The 15226-nt window shown below is 49.0% G+C and overlaps 1 protein-coding gene across 2 annotated transcripts in view; it reads left to right on the top strand.

The window, feature by feature from the left end:
- Window positions 1-9357, top strand: part of NRROS (negative regulator of reactive oxygen species) — a 29019-nt gene extending 19662 nt beyond the window's left edge. The window contains exons 2-3 of one of the 2 annotated variants that reach the window (XM_082699940.1): window positions 3605-3725; window positions 7130-9357. In XM_082699940.1, coding sequence (XP_082556066.1) covers window positions 3618-3725; window positions 7130-9100 — 2079 coding nt within the window. In that variant the 5' untranslated portion in view covers window positions 3605-3617 and the 3' untranslated portion in view covers window positions 9101-9357. The remainder of the gene's footprint in view (window positions 1-3604; window positions 3726-7129) is intronic. The other variant, XM_082699941.1, reaches the window with a different exon arrangement.
- Window positions 9358-15226: the final 5869 nt, after the last annotated feature.

The following is a 15226-nucleotide window of genomic DNA, read 5'->3' as shown; positions in this document are numbered from 1 at the left end:
CTTGGCTTTATACATGGATGTATTTTCTAGAAGATGTCAGAGAGATTGGAGTGAGGTGGGACAGTTATTATTTGCTATAAGTTTAGATGCTCTCTTACAGCTGTATACTCTGTGGAGTGGTCCTCCCCCAGCTGGGGTTAATTATGGGTGGAGGGGAAGTTGTTTTAAGCATGCAGTATAGGGTTCCTGGGATTTCCAGTAAGACTTGGCATCCAAACTCATCTTGTACTCTTTGCAATACTATGCCTCTGAGAAATCATTCTGTACGCTCCCGGAATAGTGTTTCTCAACATGAATGGTGATTATTTTGAAAGCCTTTTATTCTTCTTAGCGTAATTATGTATCCTTTTTTTTAAGATTTTATTTATTTATTTGACAGATCACAAGTAGGCAGAGAGGCAGGCAGAGAGAGAGAGGAGGAAGCAGGCTCCCCGCGGAGCAGAGAGCCCGACGTGGGGCTCGATCCCAGGACCCTGGGATCATGACCTGAGCCAAAGGCAGAGGCTTTAACCCACTGAGCCACCCAGGCGCCCCATATTTAGGACTGATCCAAAGCCATTCTCACTTATGTCATCGCATCTGTCAGGGTCCAACCAGGAAACAGAAATGCCCAGATTATTTTTTAAAGAGGAAATTTAATGCAGGAAATTGGCTAAACATGATGGAAGAGGCTAAGAAGGTAATGGGCAAATAGGCAGTCAATCCAGAGGTTAGCAATTTCAGGAAGCTGTGATCTTCTGTAGATAGGGGAAGGATAGAGGCAAGAGGATGTTACTAGAGTCTAGTAGTCACCAGTTGAAGCTCAAGGACTTCTCTGTCCAAGGCAGAGAGAGAGGGAAAGAAATACCCTGGATTCAGGGTATTCTGCTGTCTAACCTCCCGTTGTTCCTCCCATTGACTGAACCAGTGGGAGAGCAGCTGACACCCAGAGCTGGGGAAACAGCCTTCAGAAGTCAGCTCCCTGTGGCACAGAGCAGGGCAAGACTGTTCTCTGAGGACAACCAGCTCTCAACCAGCATAATCATTTGTTAGTGGGATTAACCTTGTTTGGAATTTATTAACACAGAATTTTTAATGCACTCTTCCTGCATACCTTTCATATGTTGTGTTAGCATAATGATATAGTTCTTCTTCCATTCACACTTTTCATTCTTTTTCCTTCTTTAAATTACCTTGGAGTTAATAAATAACCACTCAACCAGCTCAATAGTATTTGAAACTCATAAATAGTAATTATTTTATTAAGCATCCTCATAGTAAATGAAGCACTTTCACATATGACCTCATAAAAACTCTGAATAGTTATTATTATTCCCATTTTATAGAAGGATTATCTGAGTCTTAGACACTTTATATGAATTGCTCAAGGATAGAGAACAAATGCTGGAGCCAGAATTCAAACCCCCGTCTGTCTGGTTCTAAAGCCTATGATTTTCCCATGCTGCCTCATGAGAGGAGTCACCCAGAAGGAACAGCAATAATTTTTCTTTCCTGGTTGGCTGATTAGGAGAAAGGAGAAAGTATATTTTAAATTTGCAAAAATTTTCTCATTGACCCAGAAATTAAAATTACACCCTGGGCATGACATTGGGTCTATCTAGCATTCCAGGCTAAAGGGTTACATTCTCCCTGAAGAAATCGCAAGTTTGCCCTGCACCCATCTAGATTTGGCATTTCGATATAGATTGAAATGGCTCTTCTGGAAGGTTGATTGTGACAGCAGCATCTACCATCCCAAGCCTGATAGAGGGGGTAAGGGAGGAAGGCGGCAGGGGGCAAGTCCATGGTTGCCATTTCCCTGTCTGTCGTCAATAAAATATAGGATGCCCAGGAAAACTTGAATGTCAGATAAACAATTTCTTTAAGTATTATGCAAATATTGCAAGGGACATATTGCACTTAAGAGTTATTTGCTGTTTATCTTACATTCAAATGGCATCCTGTAATTTGCTAAATCTGGCAACCTTATCTCAAGCTGGGCAGTGATCCCAAGGTTGTTTCCTGCATATGTGTGTGTGTGTGTGTGTGTGTGTGTGTGTGTGTGTGTGTGTGTGTGTGTGTGTGTATGTGTGTTTTCAATGATCCTAAGGACAAAGCCCATATGGTTTTGCTCCTGCCATCTGTGCCCTGTACCTGCCATGAGGTATTAGTTTCTGCACAGGTGCAGAAGCGGAAGGGGAGATTGGAAGGGGATTCCCAGTGTCCAGCAAAGACTGATGAATTCTGAGTTAGAGGTTCCCTCTGTGGTAAGGAGAGCGGACCTGACCTGACATAAAAGCTATAGTTGATTTACCTGGTTTCACTTTGCTTTTCTACTAGTCTGTTTTCACTGGTGAGTATTCAGATCTGACCAGGAAGTTAAAGGTAGCCTCAGAGATGTGTAAACTCATTCAAAGAAAGAGAAAGAGGAAGGGGCCCGAGATGGCCTGGATGTGTGAGGGAGAAAGGTCTGTGGGTCCCCTGAAATAGGTGAGGAGGTTCATATGAGTGCTGGTGCTGCTGGCTAAGGAGATGACTAGGGAGCAGGGCCTGTGGTCCCTCCTGGGGGGATGTCAAGGAGAGGATGGAGCAGTTGAAATGCTGGGGCCAGGTGCTTGCTTCTGAGGGTAAGGAACGCAGAGCTGAGAGGGGAATGCCACTGGGCTATCAGCCCTCCCAACAAGAGGGCAGTCATTTCAACAGCACCTTCAGGGAGAGAAACGATGCTGCTTACTACAGGAGCTCAGGGAAGGGAGCCTGGGGCCTGCTCTCAGCCCTGTCCTAAGTTGATCTGGAGTCTTGAATAAGCCGTTATTATCTCTGGGCCTTAGAATGTTATCCTGTAAAACTGTGATGGCAGAGGACATTCCAGATGTCTCTGCGTTATAGTCTCTTGGTTCTAAAATTCTGTTGGTAGATGTATAAATTTAAGCCTTCTCCTGGTTCCTGTTCTGTGTTCACTGGCCAAAGGGCTGGCGACCACACTTCATCAATAATCCTTATTATATCTGAAGATGACTCTCCATTTGCCCTTCAGTTTTTTCTCTCTTCCAGGCACAATATCAAAGTCCTTTTTCTTTCCCAAAGGGCTGTATTCAAAGGGCTCATCTCCAATAATATCTACCCTCCTGAAAGCCTCGTGTCAATACAATCATTAGTAACTTTATGGGACCAGAAGCTACAATTAATATTTCAATCCCAATTCACTGTTCTTTCGTTCATTCATTTGTTCAGCAAATATTTATCGAGCTCAGGTGAGGCACTGGGCAGATTTGAGCTTTGGGAAGAAAACTTCAACAGAACGAAAAAACATGGAAAACTTGAGGTGACCTGAGACCTGGTTCCTTGAGTCCTTTGCCTCTCTCTTACAAGTTTCAGTGTTCAGCCACCTGTCCCTCAAATGGCAGAGGCAAAACAAAAATAAGTGCCGTCTATAGTCGCAGTGAGAGGCTGAAAGTGTTGGCTAACCTGAGATATTTGAAGAATCTGTGGGTTTCCGCCTCCTTATAGCTGTGGGCCTCCAAGACCAGACACAGCTGGGAACCACCTCCTTCGACCGAGAGTGCAAAGCAGCCCTCAGAGATGTCCTTCTCTGACCCACTTTTTCCTTGCCCTCTGTCTGCAGTGCTGCACTTGAGATGGAGTTACTGTCCCTCTGGCTCTGCCTGGGTTTTCACTTCTTGACACTGGAATGGAGAAATCCAAGTGGAATGGCCACAGCAGTTTCTGAAGGGGGCTGCGAGTTGGTGAGTTTTCCCAGGAACTCTGAGCGGTCTGTTGCCTCTGCCCTGACAAAGGTCACCTCATTTTGGTGGATTGTCCATCCAAGAGGGCAGAGAAGGAAGACGTCTGAGTCACTCTGTAGCTGCCCACGGGCTGTCGTGTGCAAGCTGCTCCTGAACCAAAGGTCAGGATGATACCTGGGAAAGACCAGGCAGTCCCTGCCCCATCTTTTTCATACCTGCTGAAGATAGGAGGCCCCAGAGACTGAGGTCAAGAACAAGAACAGCTTGTTAAAAGTCTGGACAGTCGAGATCCACTCATGGTGTTGGAATCCCTGAGCAGGGCGTAGTACAGTTGGAGAAGCCCTGACTCAGAACCTGTGGGTGAGCCAGTAGCAAGGGCTCAAATACAGGGGTGCTGCTGAGAGCGACATCCTCAATCACGTTCAGGCTGAGGATGATCCAGGGAGTGGAGAGCTGAGCTTTTACAGCTTATCCTCTGCAGGGCTTTTGGCCTGTATGTGCAAACAGACTTGCCTCATAACGACTGAGCACGTTTCTGGAAATGTTCTCTCTTGCCTGTAAGTCTGTGATATCAAAAGTCTGCTTGGGAAACATACATTTAATAAACAGTCCATACATTTAATAAAACAGTCTTTTGGGAGCCTTTTGACCTCCATACAAGACACTGGGAGGACAAATTGAATGTTGGGGTAATACCTACATTCAACACTGATAAATCTCAAAAGCCCAGCTGATCATGGTTCTTAACCACTTTTAGTAACCTCTAACCACTGTGCTGTAAGATACTCCAGTATGGAGTGGTGGTTATGAGCCAGAGCGGGTTGAAACCCCAGCTTACCAGCTGGTGACATTGGTGGAGGGCAGGGGGCACTCTGTGTCTCAGTTTCCTCCTTTGTAAGATACAGAATAGTGGGACCAGCCCATAATACCATAATACTGCATTGCTATGATGATTAAATAGTGTATATAAGGCTCTCAGAACAGTGCCTTGTATGTAATAGGAGCTATGGGTTTTATCTAGTATTATTGTTTAGTCTCTGCTACAATTTCAGACTTCCGTTCTTCCCTTACAGAGGCAACTGAAGGTTAACCTCCCAGTAGCTGATTCAGGAGGGAGTCAGGCTTAGAACAAAGAGGGAATAAAGTGTGAATTCTTTGATAGCCTTTCAGGGCTCCAGCTAGACCCCCTACCTGACCCTTTCCAGCCTGGTGGGGAAGAGCGGTGTGGAGGGTGGGGGGGCTGCCAGGAGCTCAAAGACTGGATTCCCTGTGGCTCGCTTAGGGCTGAGAGTTTCCGGAGTCCAGCTATCTCCAGTACCCTTCCTTGCACAAGCCATGTGTGGTCATAAAGTGGCCATGGTGAGGTTCTCTTGGGCTCTGACAGTCATGTGGTCTTTTTGTAGCCCTTCACCGGGGCTGCCAGGGGGTTACAGAGGTGGGACCCCAGAGTTGCAGCCGCTGTGCTTTAACAGGGTCCCGTGGCTTGAAGAAAGCCCCTAACCACAACATTCTCCAGAGAGTCCCTGTTAGGGGAAGACCAACACTTACTCAAATAAAGGAATACATTATTTCTGCAGGGGGAGACTGAGTTTTATAAAGGCATCAGTTATCCACCCCCCCCCATTAACCCATAATTGTAATGCAATCCCAATCAAAATTCCAAAGTCTTTCGGGGGAGTGTGACAGGAACTTGACAAATTCATTCTGATGTTCATCTGGAAATTAGGAACAACTCCAATGTTCAACAATAGATTAATTAATCAAATAATGCTAATCATCAAGCCAACATTTATCAAGCACTTACGTGCCAGGTTCTGTATTGATTTACATAAATAATCGCACTGAATCCTCAAGAAAAAGAAGCCCCTGTGAGAAAATTATAAATATAATGTCCTTTTTACACATGGAATAATGAAGGTCCTGACTGGTTAGGTAACAGCCCAAAGTCACCCATTTGTTGAAAAGCAGAACCAGACTGGACCGACCCTAGAACTCTTGTTCTTTAACACTGTGCTCTTTGTGCAGTGAAGTAATATACAGCTGCTTAACAGATGTGGTCAAATTTACTTTTCTTGCCACAGCAATATGTCTGCACATATTATCAAGGATAGTAAAAGATTATTAGACAGTTTGCAGAGTGTGGTCTCATTAAAAATTTTGGGGGGTGCCTGGGTGGCTTAGTCAGTTAAGCATCTGCCTTTGGTTCAGGTCATGATCCCAGGGTCCCAGGATTGAACCCCACATCAGGCTCCCTGCTCGGCGGGGAGTCTGCTTCTCCCTCTGCCCTTCCTTGTGCTCTCTCTCCCTCTCTGTCTGAAATAAATAAATAAAATTTAAAAAAAAAAAAACACACATTTTTTTCCCCGCTATCACTGGCCTTGTCCTAACTGACCAATCCTTGAAAAGGAAGGCCATTGTTCTTCTATCTTATCCCTTAAAACTTTTTTTCCTAGACATCTGACATCCTGCAACAGTTTTTGCCAGTCTCGTAAAACATGGGGCTGCGCTGTGTGATTTTTGCAGAGAGAACAGGGTCATCCCATCCATCCTGCCTCCTTATGCAGCACAGTCGTGGTGAACAGCACCCTGGAAGTGCACTGAATTGGGCATTAGGAGCTCTGGGGCTCTTGTCCCTGCAATGCCATTGGCTCTTCACTTCTCTCCAGGCCCCACTTCTCGGTACCATTCAGAGGGGCGATGAGCTCTAAAGTCCTTTTCAGCTTTAATATTGATCAATCCAGAATGTAGAGGAATATCCCAGGCAAAATTCCTTCAGGTGCAGTGAAGATGCCACAGCATCTCAGTTGTCTGGCATTGATCCTGCTGGACACACAGATGTCACAGTAACAGCGATAAGGATATGACAGTGGCCATTTGGGTGAATGGTGCTTCCTGTGTCAGGCACTGTGCTGCCTCCCTTCCAGTCCCACTGCAGTCCTCTGCGGCAGGCACTCTCTACTTCATCTCCATTCTTCACAGGGAAGAACAGACTTAGGCTAAGTTATTTGCCCAAGGTCGGCTGGGAAATAAATGGCAGAGGTGGGATTTACACCCAGGTACCGCCTTGATCCTCAGTTCCTCTCAGAGCTGAAACCACACTGTGACACAGTTGTCCCTGCTCAGAAGCCAATGGACAGGAGCTCAGCTCTCCTCTGATATGAGCGGGTCTCGAGTGAGGTCTGGGCCCCAGCTCCTAGCTGACTGTTTCAGCGTGACGGTAAAGAACAGAGAAAAGTTCCTTTTGTGCGACATTTTCCTGTCCTTTTTTCCCTTTAAAAAAAAAATAATCTCTAGAATCCCTCCCAGTGGTTGGAGGAATAGTCCAGGGAACAGGCCAGGATTCTGTGCATAAATGTCCGCCTTGGAGGCCCCCTTCCTGCTGACCAGTGTGTTTTTGGGCCTAGGCTGATGGAGTGGCCGACTGCCGAGGGCAGAAGCTTGAATTGGTGCCCAGCCATCTCCCGCCCTACTCCCAGATGCTCCTCCTGGACGCCAACCCGCTGAGGACCCTGTGGAACCATTCCCTCCGGCACTACCCGCTCCTGGAGAGCCTCAGTCTGCGTGGCTGCCATCTGGAGCGCATCAGCTGTGGCGCCTTCCAAGAACAGGCCCGTCTACGCAGCCTGGCGCTGCCCGACAACTCCCTGTCCGAGAGCTACAGGGAGACGGCGGCTGCCTTCCGCAGCCTGCGGGCTCTGCAGACGCTGGACCTGTCGGGGAACTCCCTGACGGAAGACATGGTGGCCCTCATGCTCCGGAACCTGTCTTCGCTGGAGTCCGTGTCCCTGGCGAGGAACACCGTCATGAGGCTCGACGACTCTGTCTTTGAGGGCCTGGGGCACCTCAGGGAGCTGGATTTGCAGAGAAACTACATCTTTGAGATTGAGGGTGGTGCTTTTGATGGCTTGACCGAGCTGAGGCACCTCAACCTGGCTTATAACAACCTTCCTTGCATCGTGGACTTCAGCCTCACCCAATTGCGCCTCCTCAACGTCAGCTACAATGTCCTGGAATGGTTCCTGGCATCGGGGGCCGAGGCTGCCTTTGAGCTGGAGACGCTGGACCTCTCGCACAACCAGCTGCTGTTTTTCCCGCTCCTGCCCCAGTGCGGCAAGCTGCACACGCTCCTGCTGCGGGACAATAACATGGGCTTCTACGGGGACCTGTACAACGCCTCTTCGCCTCGGGAAATGGTGGCCCAGTTCCTCCTCGTGGACGGCAACGTGACCAACATCACCACCGTCAACCTCTGGGAGGAGTTTGCTTCCAGCGACCTCGCCGAGCTGCGCTTCCTGGATATGAGCCAGAACCAGTTCCAGTACCTGCCCGACGGCTTCCTGAAGAAAATGCCTTCCCTTGCGCACCTGAACCTCAACCAGAATTGCTTGGTGACGCTTCATATCCGAGAGCACGAGCCCCCCGGGGCGCTCAAAGAGCTGGACCTGAGCCAGAACCAGCTGTCCGAGCTGCACTTGGCCCCAGGCCTCCACGGCTGCCTGAGGAGCCTCCGGTCGTTCAACCTGAGCTCCAACCGGCTCATGGGTGTCCCCACTGGCCTTTTTGCTGATGCCAGTAACATCACTACAATTGACATGAGCCACAATCAGATCTCCCTTTGCCCCCCGCCGGCGGACCTGCGCCGCCTGGGCCCCCCAAGCTGTGTGGATTTCCGGAACGTGGCCTCGTTGAGGAGCCTCTCTCTGGAGGGCTGCGGGCTGGGGGCCTTACAAGACTGTTCATTCCAGGGGACCGCGCTCACCCACTTAGACCTGTCTGGCAACTGGGGGGTTCTGAACGGGACTGTCACCCCTCTCCGGGATATCGCCCCCACGTTACAGGTCCTGTCTCTCAGGAACGTGGGCCTCCGTTCCAGCTCCACGGAGTTGGACTTCTCTGGGTTTGGGAATCTGAGAGACTTGGATCTGTCAGGGAATTCTTTGACCCGTTTCCCACGGTTCAGGGGCAGCCCAGCCCTGCAGACCCTGGATCTGCGCAGAAACTCTCTCACAGCCCTTCCCTGGAGGGCCGTGTCTGAGCAGCTCACCCGAAGTCTACGCACCATCTACCTCAGTCAGAATCCTTATGACTGCTGTGGGGTGGAGGGCTGGGGGTCCCTGCAGCACCTGCACACCATTGCCGACCTGGCCACGGTCACTTGCAACCTCTCCTCCAAGGTCATTCGCCTAATGGAACTGCCCGGAGGCATGCCTCAGGACTGCAAATGGGAGCGGGTGGACATGGGCCTGCTGTACCTCGTGCTCATTCTTCCCAGTTGCCTCACCCTGCTGGTGGCCTGCACCGTCATCTTCCTCACCTTCAGGAAGCCTCTGCTTCAGGTCATCAAGAGCCGCTGTTACTGGTCTTCCATATACTGACCCGGCTCCACGCGGAGGTGAGAAATTGGGCCACTGCGCCAAAGGACACAGGTTCTCCGCCCGACCTTGGGGCCTGATGCAGAGGATGGAGCTGGTGAATTGAGGTTTAAGTTAAAAGTTTAAAATGTTGCCTTCCTAGTTGTCCCCAAGCTCTTCCTCTATCATTGTGATTCAGGCTCATCATTCTGCTAAAATATTTATTAAGTGATGTTCTGTGACAATAAAACACGTGTCTCTTAAATATTTTTTAAATCAAACCTGGCTTGTTTTCTCTTTCTTCTGTATTTTTTTTGGTAATTTCACCCAGATTACTTTTCAGCGTCCTCCCCTTGGGTGATCCCCATGGAGCTGACCAGAGAGGGCGGCAGGTCAGAGCTCCCCGATGATGACAACTCCAAGAGCCTGTCCTATGGTTGTGAGAGTCCGTGCCCCGGGGGTTCCCCAAGGACAGGAGTTTCCGAGCTGGGAGTCTGAGAGAAGGGTTCTCACCTCCTGTGGCGGCTGGCTCTGCCACCGCAGCCAGGGTGGCCCAAATGCCCCAGGTTCGTGCCCACAGTCTGTGCAGGCAAACACGTCCCTTTCATGGAGAAGTTAAGAGAATGACAACTGGGCCCTGAGTTTATTCAAGCAGTAAGCTGAACACCAGGCACAGTCCTTGATCTGATGGAAAGGAAAAAAGAACGTAGACAGGAGTGGCTTCTGCTGACCTGTAGGCTGCCCCTACTCTTCACAAACCCCACAAACAACTCAGCAGAGGTTGAACACCTGCACTCACAACATTCCTGGTTTCCTTCTCCTTCTCTCAGTGGGAATAGAGAACAATTTCTTTGCTCCTCTGCAGAGTTGGGGGGAGACTGGAGTGAGGGGGGGTGACACGGACTTGCCCTTTTGGTAGTTTAGAATTGTCACTGTCCTTGTGCTTTTTATCCCGCTTATCCAATCATAAAGGGCCCAGTTGCAGGGGTGGGGTTGGGGGTGAGGGGGTGGGGAAAGGACAAGTCCCACAAGCTGATTCTATTACCATGGAGACTACACGTCAGCAGAAGTGTTCGGGCTGATCAGAGAGAGAAAAACAGTGGTCTTCATTTGACAAAGCAGAGACTTTCCTCAGCAGCCCTACAAGGGCACCAATAAGGCTCCACACTCTGGCACTCACCGAGATAACCTGTGCTCACTAGTGGTTGCCCTTACCGCCCCTCCCCTTCTCCTGCCAGTGCGCCCTCTCCAGCCTGCATGCCCCAGCCCAGAGCCTTGCACATACCTCAGAATGCCTTGGAGCCTCTGTCCAGTGCTGTTGCCTACAAGCCCCGGCAGCCCATGCCCCAAAGACCAGACTGGCCTGATTTCCCCTCCCATCCACACAAACACTTCTTCCTGGGGTCCTGCTGTTTCCCAAGGTGACAAATAGCTAAACGAGACAAATCAGTCTTTCCACGGCTTGTGCATTTATGGCTTCCGTTGAGTTAATGTGTTACCCCTCACATCAGTTACTTTTCTCAGTTTCTTGCAACCGAGGATAATCTCTGATTTAAGCAGCATACAGTTTGAATAAAAGGACATCTGGAAGCCCAGCCTCTCTGGGAAGGCTGAGGAACAGAGTTGGGAAGTGGGCAGGAACCAGGAGGCTACTCGACCATTGGAACCACAGTCCAAATCATGCCACAAGCCATCGCTGCTGGACAACACAGTTTGCCCTGCTGCCTTGGACAGCTCTGGATGGGGCCACCGCCACTGGGGTCACCACCACTGCTGCCACCCATTGCCCAAACGAAGAGCCTCCCAAATTCTGCCATCTTGTGTCACTAGCTCCTGAGGCACAGTCCGGAGTCGGTTAACCTTAGGTCATGTGCCCCTGCCCAGGCAGCAGAAAAAGGGTTCTGCTTCCTATAAATACTTGCAAGGGGTGGAGTTCTCAAAACAGGAAGGGAAGTTCAATGTTGAGAAGACAGAAAGACAAATGTGCACCACACCCTTTCAGGCAGCATGCGCATTCAGCAGAGGACTTCGTGAAGCAAGTTCTTGGCATGAAGGAATGACTCAAGGGGTCGGCAAGGCTTTCAAAGCCACTTGAGTCCCACCACGTAGCTCAACACTCACACTCTACCTGTTCTTAGGGCCTAGCCTCGCAGAATGGCAAATTGCAAAGACTTAGGACAGAGTCCTCCTCTTGCCCCTGGTAGTGACTTCAGAAGGCTGTGGCCTTGATGGTGAGAAGAACGGGAAGAGCGGGTGGATTTCTGTATCCCGTCCTGAGGTAGGGTTCACCAGCAAATTCTGTCCCTTTGTCTTCCTCGGCCCATCCCTCCCTCCACCTACAGGAGAAGATTCTACTCTTCCTCAAGTCTACCACTTGAGGCATGAGGACCCACAGGGCCTGTTTCGAGTTCCCTGGCAGGACCAGAAGGTGTGTGCATAGGGCCTCCCAGACAGCCAGATTGAACCAAGTGGGACTTCCTCAATGGGTGGGAAGTGGGGCCACCTCTAGTTGCCACATGCCAGAATATTCAGAATTAAAGATAAATAATGTCAGAGACTGAACTGTTAACCCGAGTGAGAATTATTCAGATTTTTAAAACTCAGTCATAAAACAAGCACTTAAGTTTTTCCCAGAGGCACAAAATAAGTCGCTAGGGGTCCACTGATTTTTTTGAAGGCCCCTAGTTGCAAAAAATTGGCTAAACTATAATCCTTATTTCGTATCACTGGTCCTTGGTCATCATGGATCCATACAGGGTCCACTTTTGCTTCATGCGCCAGATAGCTTCCATGTGCCCCTCCAGATGCACTCCCCACCCTCCCCTGTCCTGCCCCGAGAGATTTACCTCAATGTGTTTCCTCGTTTCTGGTTTCCAATAGTAATTGGCTAAGAAGAAGCCTTGGTAGATCAGAGAGGAGGAAGATAGTGAGGTCAGGGCATTCCCTACAGATTTGTCTCAAACTGGTCACACTTAAAACCAAAATTCACTCTCCTCTTAAGGTAGCACTTTCTACACACACTGCTGTATTGAGATTCTAGGAGCCACTAAAGATGGGTAAAAGTCCTTTCATTACCAACCCCATGTCACTGCATTAGGCCTTGTGCTTTGCCTTTCCCTGCCCATCCCTCCGTAAACAGTCTCCTAAATCCTCCTCAAGTTATCCTTGTTTGACTAGGATTCCTACATTTACCCATCTGGTTCCAGTGGGACACTGAGGAATGCAGTCGGCTATGTATTTAGTAATGCTGAGCCAGAGAAATCTTAGTACCGGGGCTGGAAAGCCACAGAAGGCTAAAGGATCCAGCCAGGGGTGTAGAGGTAAATCCCCTACAGCTGGTCGTCTTTCTCCAAACTAGAGAGGGAGAAGTTTCCAGGCTTGGAGACCTTCTTTTAAAAAGTGTGAGTATTGTGGGGACGCCTGGGTGGCTCAGTTGGTTAAGCAGCTGCCTTCTGCTCAGGTCATGATCCCAGCGTCCTGGGATCGAGTCCCACATCGGGCTACTTGCTCTGCAGGGAGCCTGCTTCTCCCTCTAACTCTGCCTTCCACTCTGTCTGCCTGTGCTCGCTCTCACTCTCTCTCTCTCTTACAAATAAATAAATAAAATCTTAGAAAAAAAAAAAAAGTGTGAGTATTGTGGAGCACCTGGTGGCTCAGTCAGCTAAGCGTCCGACTCTCCATTTCAGCTCAGGTCATGATGTCAAGATTGTGAGATTGAGGCCCGTGTAGGCTCTGCACTGAGTGAGGGGTCTGCTTGAGATTCTCTCCCTCCCTCTGCCCTGCCCCAACTCTCCCTGATCATGCCCTCTAAATAAATAAATAAATAAATAAAATTTGAAAACCTGGGTATTGTGATGGCATGACGCCAAAGAAAACAGGCAATGGGGCTGGGGAAAAAAGTGTTATAAACCAAAGAAAAAGGAAAATACCCCTCACTAGCTGCAGTGTCTTCTCCATCCTTATCATTAATTAGTATGTGTTTATTTGGGGCTAAACTTTTATATGGAGAATTTCATTTAACTTGGGGAAATCTCTGGCTGAGGGCAGTTCAGTGTTGCCCAAGGTCAAAGTGAGGGGGGTGGAGCGGGCAGGGAGACATCAGCTTTAAGCTGAAGAAGAGAATGGGGCTTTGGCAACTTGACCATCTTTACCAAGTCCACCCAACCATCCTCGGACAGCACCCCCCAGGGGGCTGGCCGCTGCTGGCCAGCGCACATGGGCTGCCTAAATGGTCAGTATGGGGAGGTTCACATGGGGCACAGGTGAGCAAGTCCACAGTATTGAAGACCTCCGAGAGCTCAGGTGGCTTGGTCTCAGTGTCACCATGCGTGGTCCACGAGGACCCCAAAACCCCAGAAAGGACAAGCAGAGGAGAACTGCTGGACACAGGCCTCTACGTTCCACATGGAGCCTCTCTCACACGGTCTTCTCAGGGCTCCTAAAATGCTCTTTAATGCGTGTTCCCAGGGGCTGCTTGTGTCTTTCACACTTTCGTTTTCGTTGTCCCGTCATCATGTCCATGCAATGGTGTCCTCAGCAGCCTTTCGTGGACATTCCTCTGCACTTCTGCCGCCTTCAGATCCATTAATATGGAAAATATGGAAAACTAGATTCCAAACTTCCGTCATCTTGAAAGCTCTTATCCTTGAACATGACAGTCCCTCCCTTGGCTTATTTCACAGCTGTTTCGCTTATAAAGGGCAACATGAACCATTTTATGTATAAGACCATGCACAGAGTTACTGATACCAACTGAGCCCTACTTACTTCAGGCAATGTCCCATGTTGCTGAGACTGAGAGAAATTTCTTGCGTCATCTCAAAATCTTAGGGGAGGCAGCCTTAGCAGATCACAGTTTGAAAACAGTCTTTCGCACAGATCTCCAAAACACATTATCTAAGAGGAGGGCTTGGTGAAGGTATATGGCCAAATCCAATTTAAATGGGGATAAAATTGGGCTTGAACACTGGACTGGCCTAAAAAGTACAACCCCAAAGGGGCCTCTGGGCCTCCAAGGGAGAAATGGGGCCAACGTGGGGAGGGCACAGAGAGCGAGCAGGAGGGTCATGCTTTCTAGAGGGTGGGTGTGTTTCTTTCTTTTCCGGCTACTGTTATCGATGCAGTAAGCACGTCCCTTCTGCTGAATGCCCTGGAGAGGAAGCCCCGAGCTTCCTGTTGTCTTACCAGTGCTGCAAAATGCAAGCTAGAAATAAAGAAAAATGGGGAAAAGAGGAAGCAATGGGAAGCTCCTCTGGCTAGGTCAGGGATACCAGACTCCAGGCGGAAATGCAGCTCCCCTTTTCCTGGAGAGGTAGAGAAAAAGGTACATCCCAGATGTCAGCTGCTTCTCACATCAATCAGGATCCAGAAAATCATCTCCCATGAAAAGGACCTTTTTGAAAGACAACAGAATAGACAACAAAGTCAAAGATCTTATAAGGAAGAATAAAGAAATGTATACAGGGAGATATTGCCAAAGAAATGCACCCACCCCACCCGCATGCCGGTTCAATACCCTTAAGATCCTTCTGTTTATGAGAATTTACCCCCAACGTTTTACAGTGTTGGAAAGAATCAGATTCGGTTTTGTTTTGCTGCTGAGAGCGTCTTCTTGTTCTTCGCCCTCTACGAGATACTTCCTGAGATTTAACTGAAATAACGTCCTGGCTCCTGGCGTGGAGTAAACAGGTGGCACCAACAGGTTGCCATACGTACGGATTTACTTATTTATATCATTAGAAAACTTAAACCACTTAGCAAAATACGCTATTCTCACCTTGCATTCCACTGGCCAGCTTTTTTCTTCAGTTCTTTAAAAAGCCAGTTTTAACAAAGATGGGATTGGGAGGGAGACAAACCATAAGTGACTCTTTTTTTTTTTTTTTTTTTTAAGATTTTATTTATTTATTTGACAGAGAGAAATCACAAGTAGATGGAGAGGCAGGCAGAGAGAGAGGGAAGCAGGCTCTCCGCTGAGCAGAGAGCCCGATGCGGGACTCGATCCCAGGACTCTGAGATCATGACCTGAGCCGAAGGCAGCGGTTCAACCCACTAAGCCACCCAGGCGCCCGCCATAAGTGACTCTTAATCTCACTAAACAAACTGAGGGTTGCTGGGGGGAGAGGGGTTGGGAGAAGGGGGGTGGGGTTA

This window comes from Mustela nivalis (assembly GCF_964662115.1).
Source record: "Mustela nivalis genome assembly, chromosome: 1".
Lineage (NCBI taxonomy): Eukaryota > Metazoa > Chordata > Mammalia > Carnivora > Mustelidae > Mustela > Mustela nivalis.
Note: the sequence above shows the minus strand (reverse complement) of the source record. Positions and strands in the feature narration are given on the sequence as shown.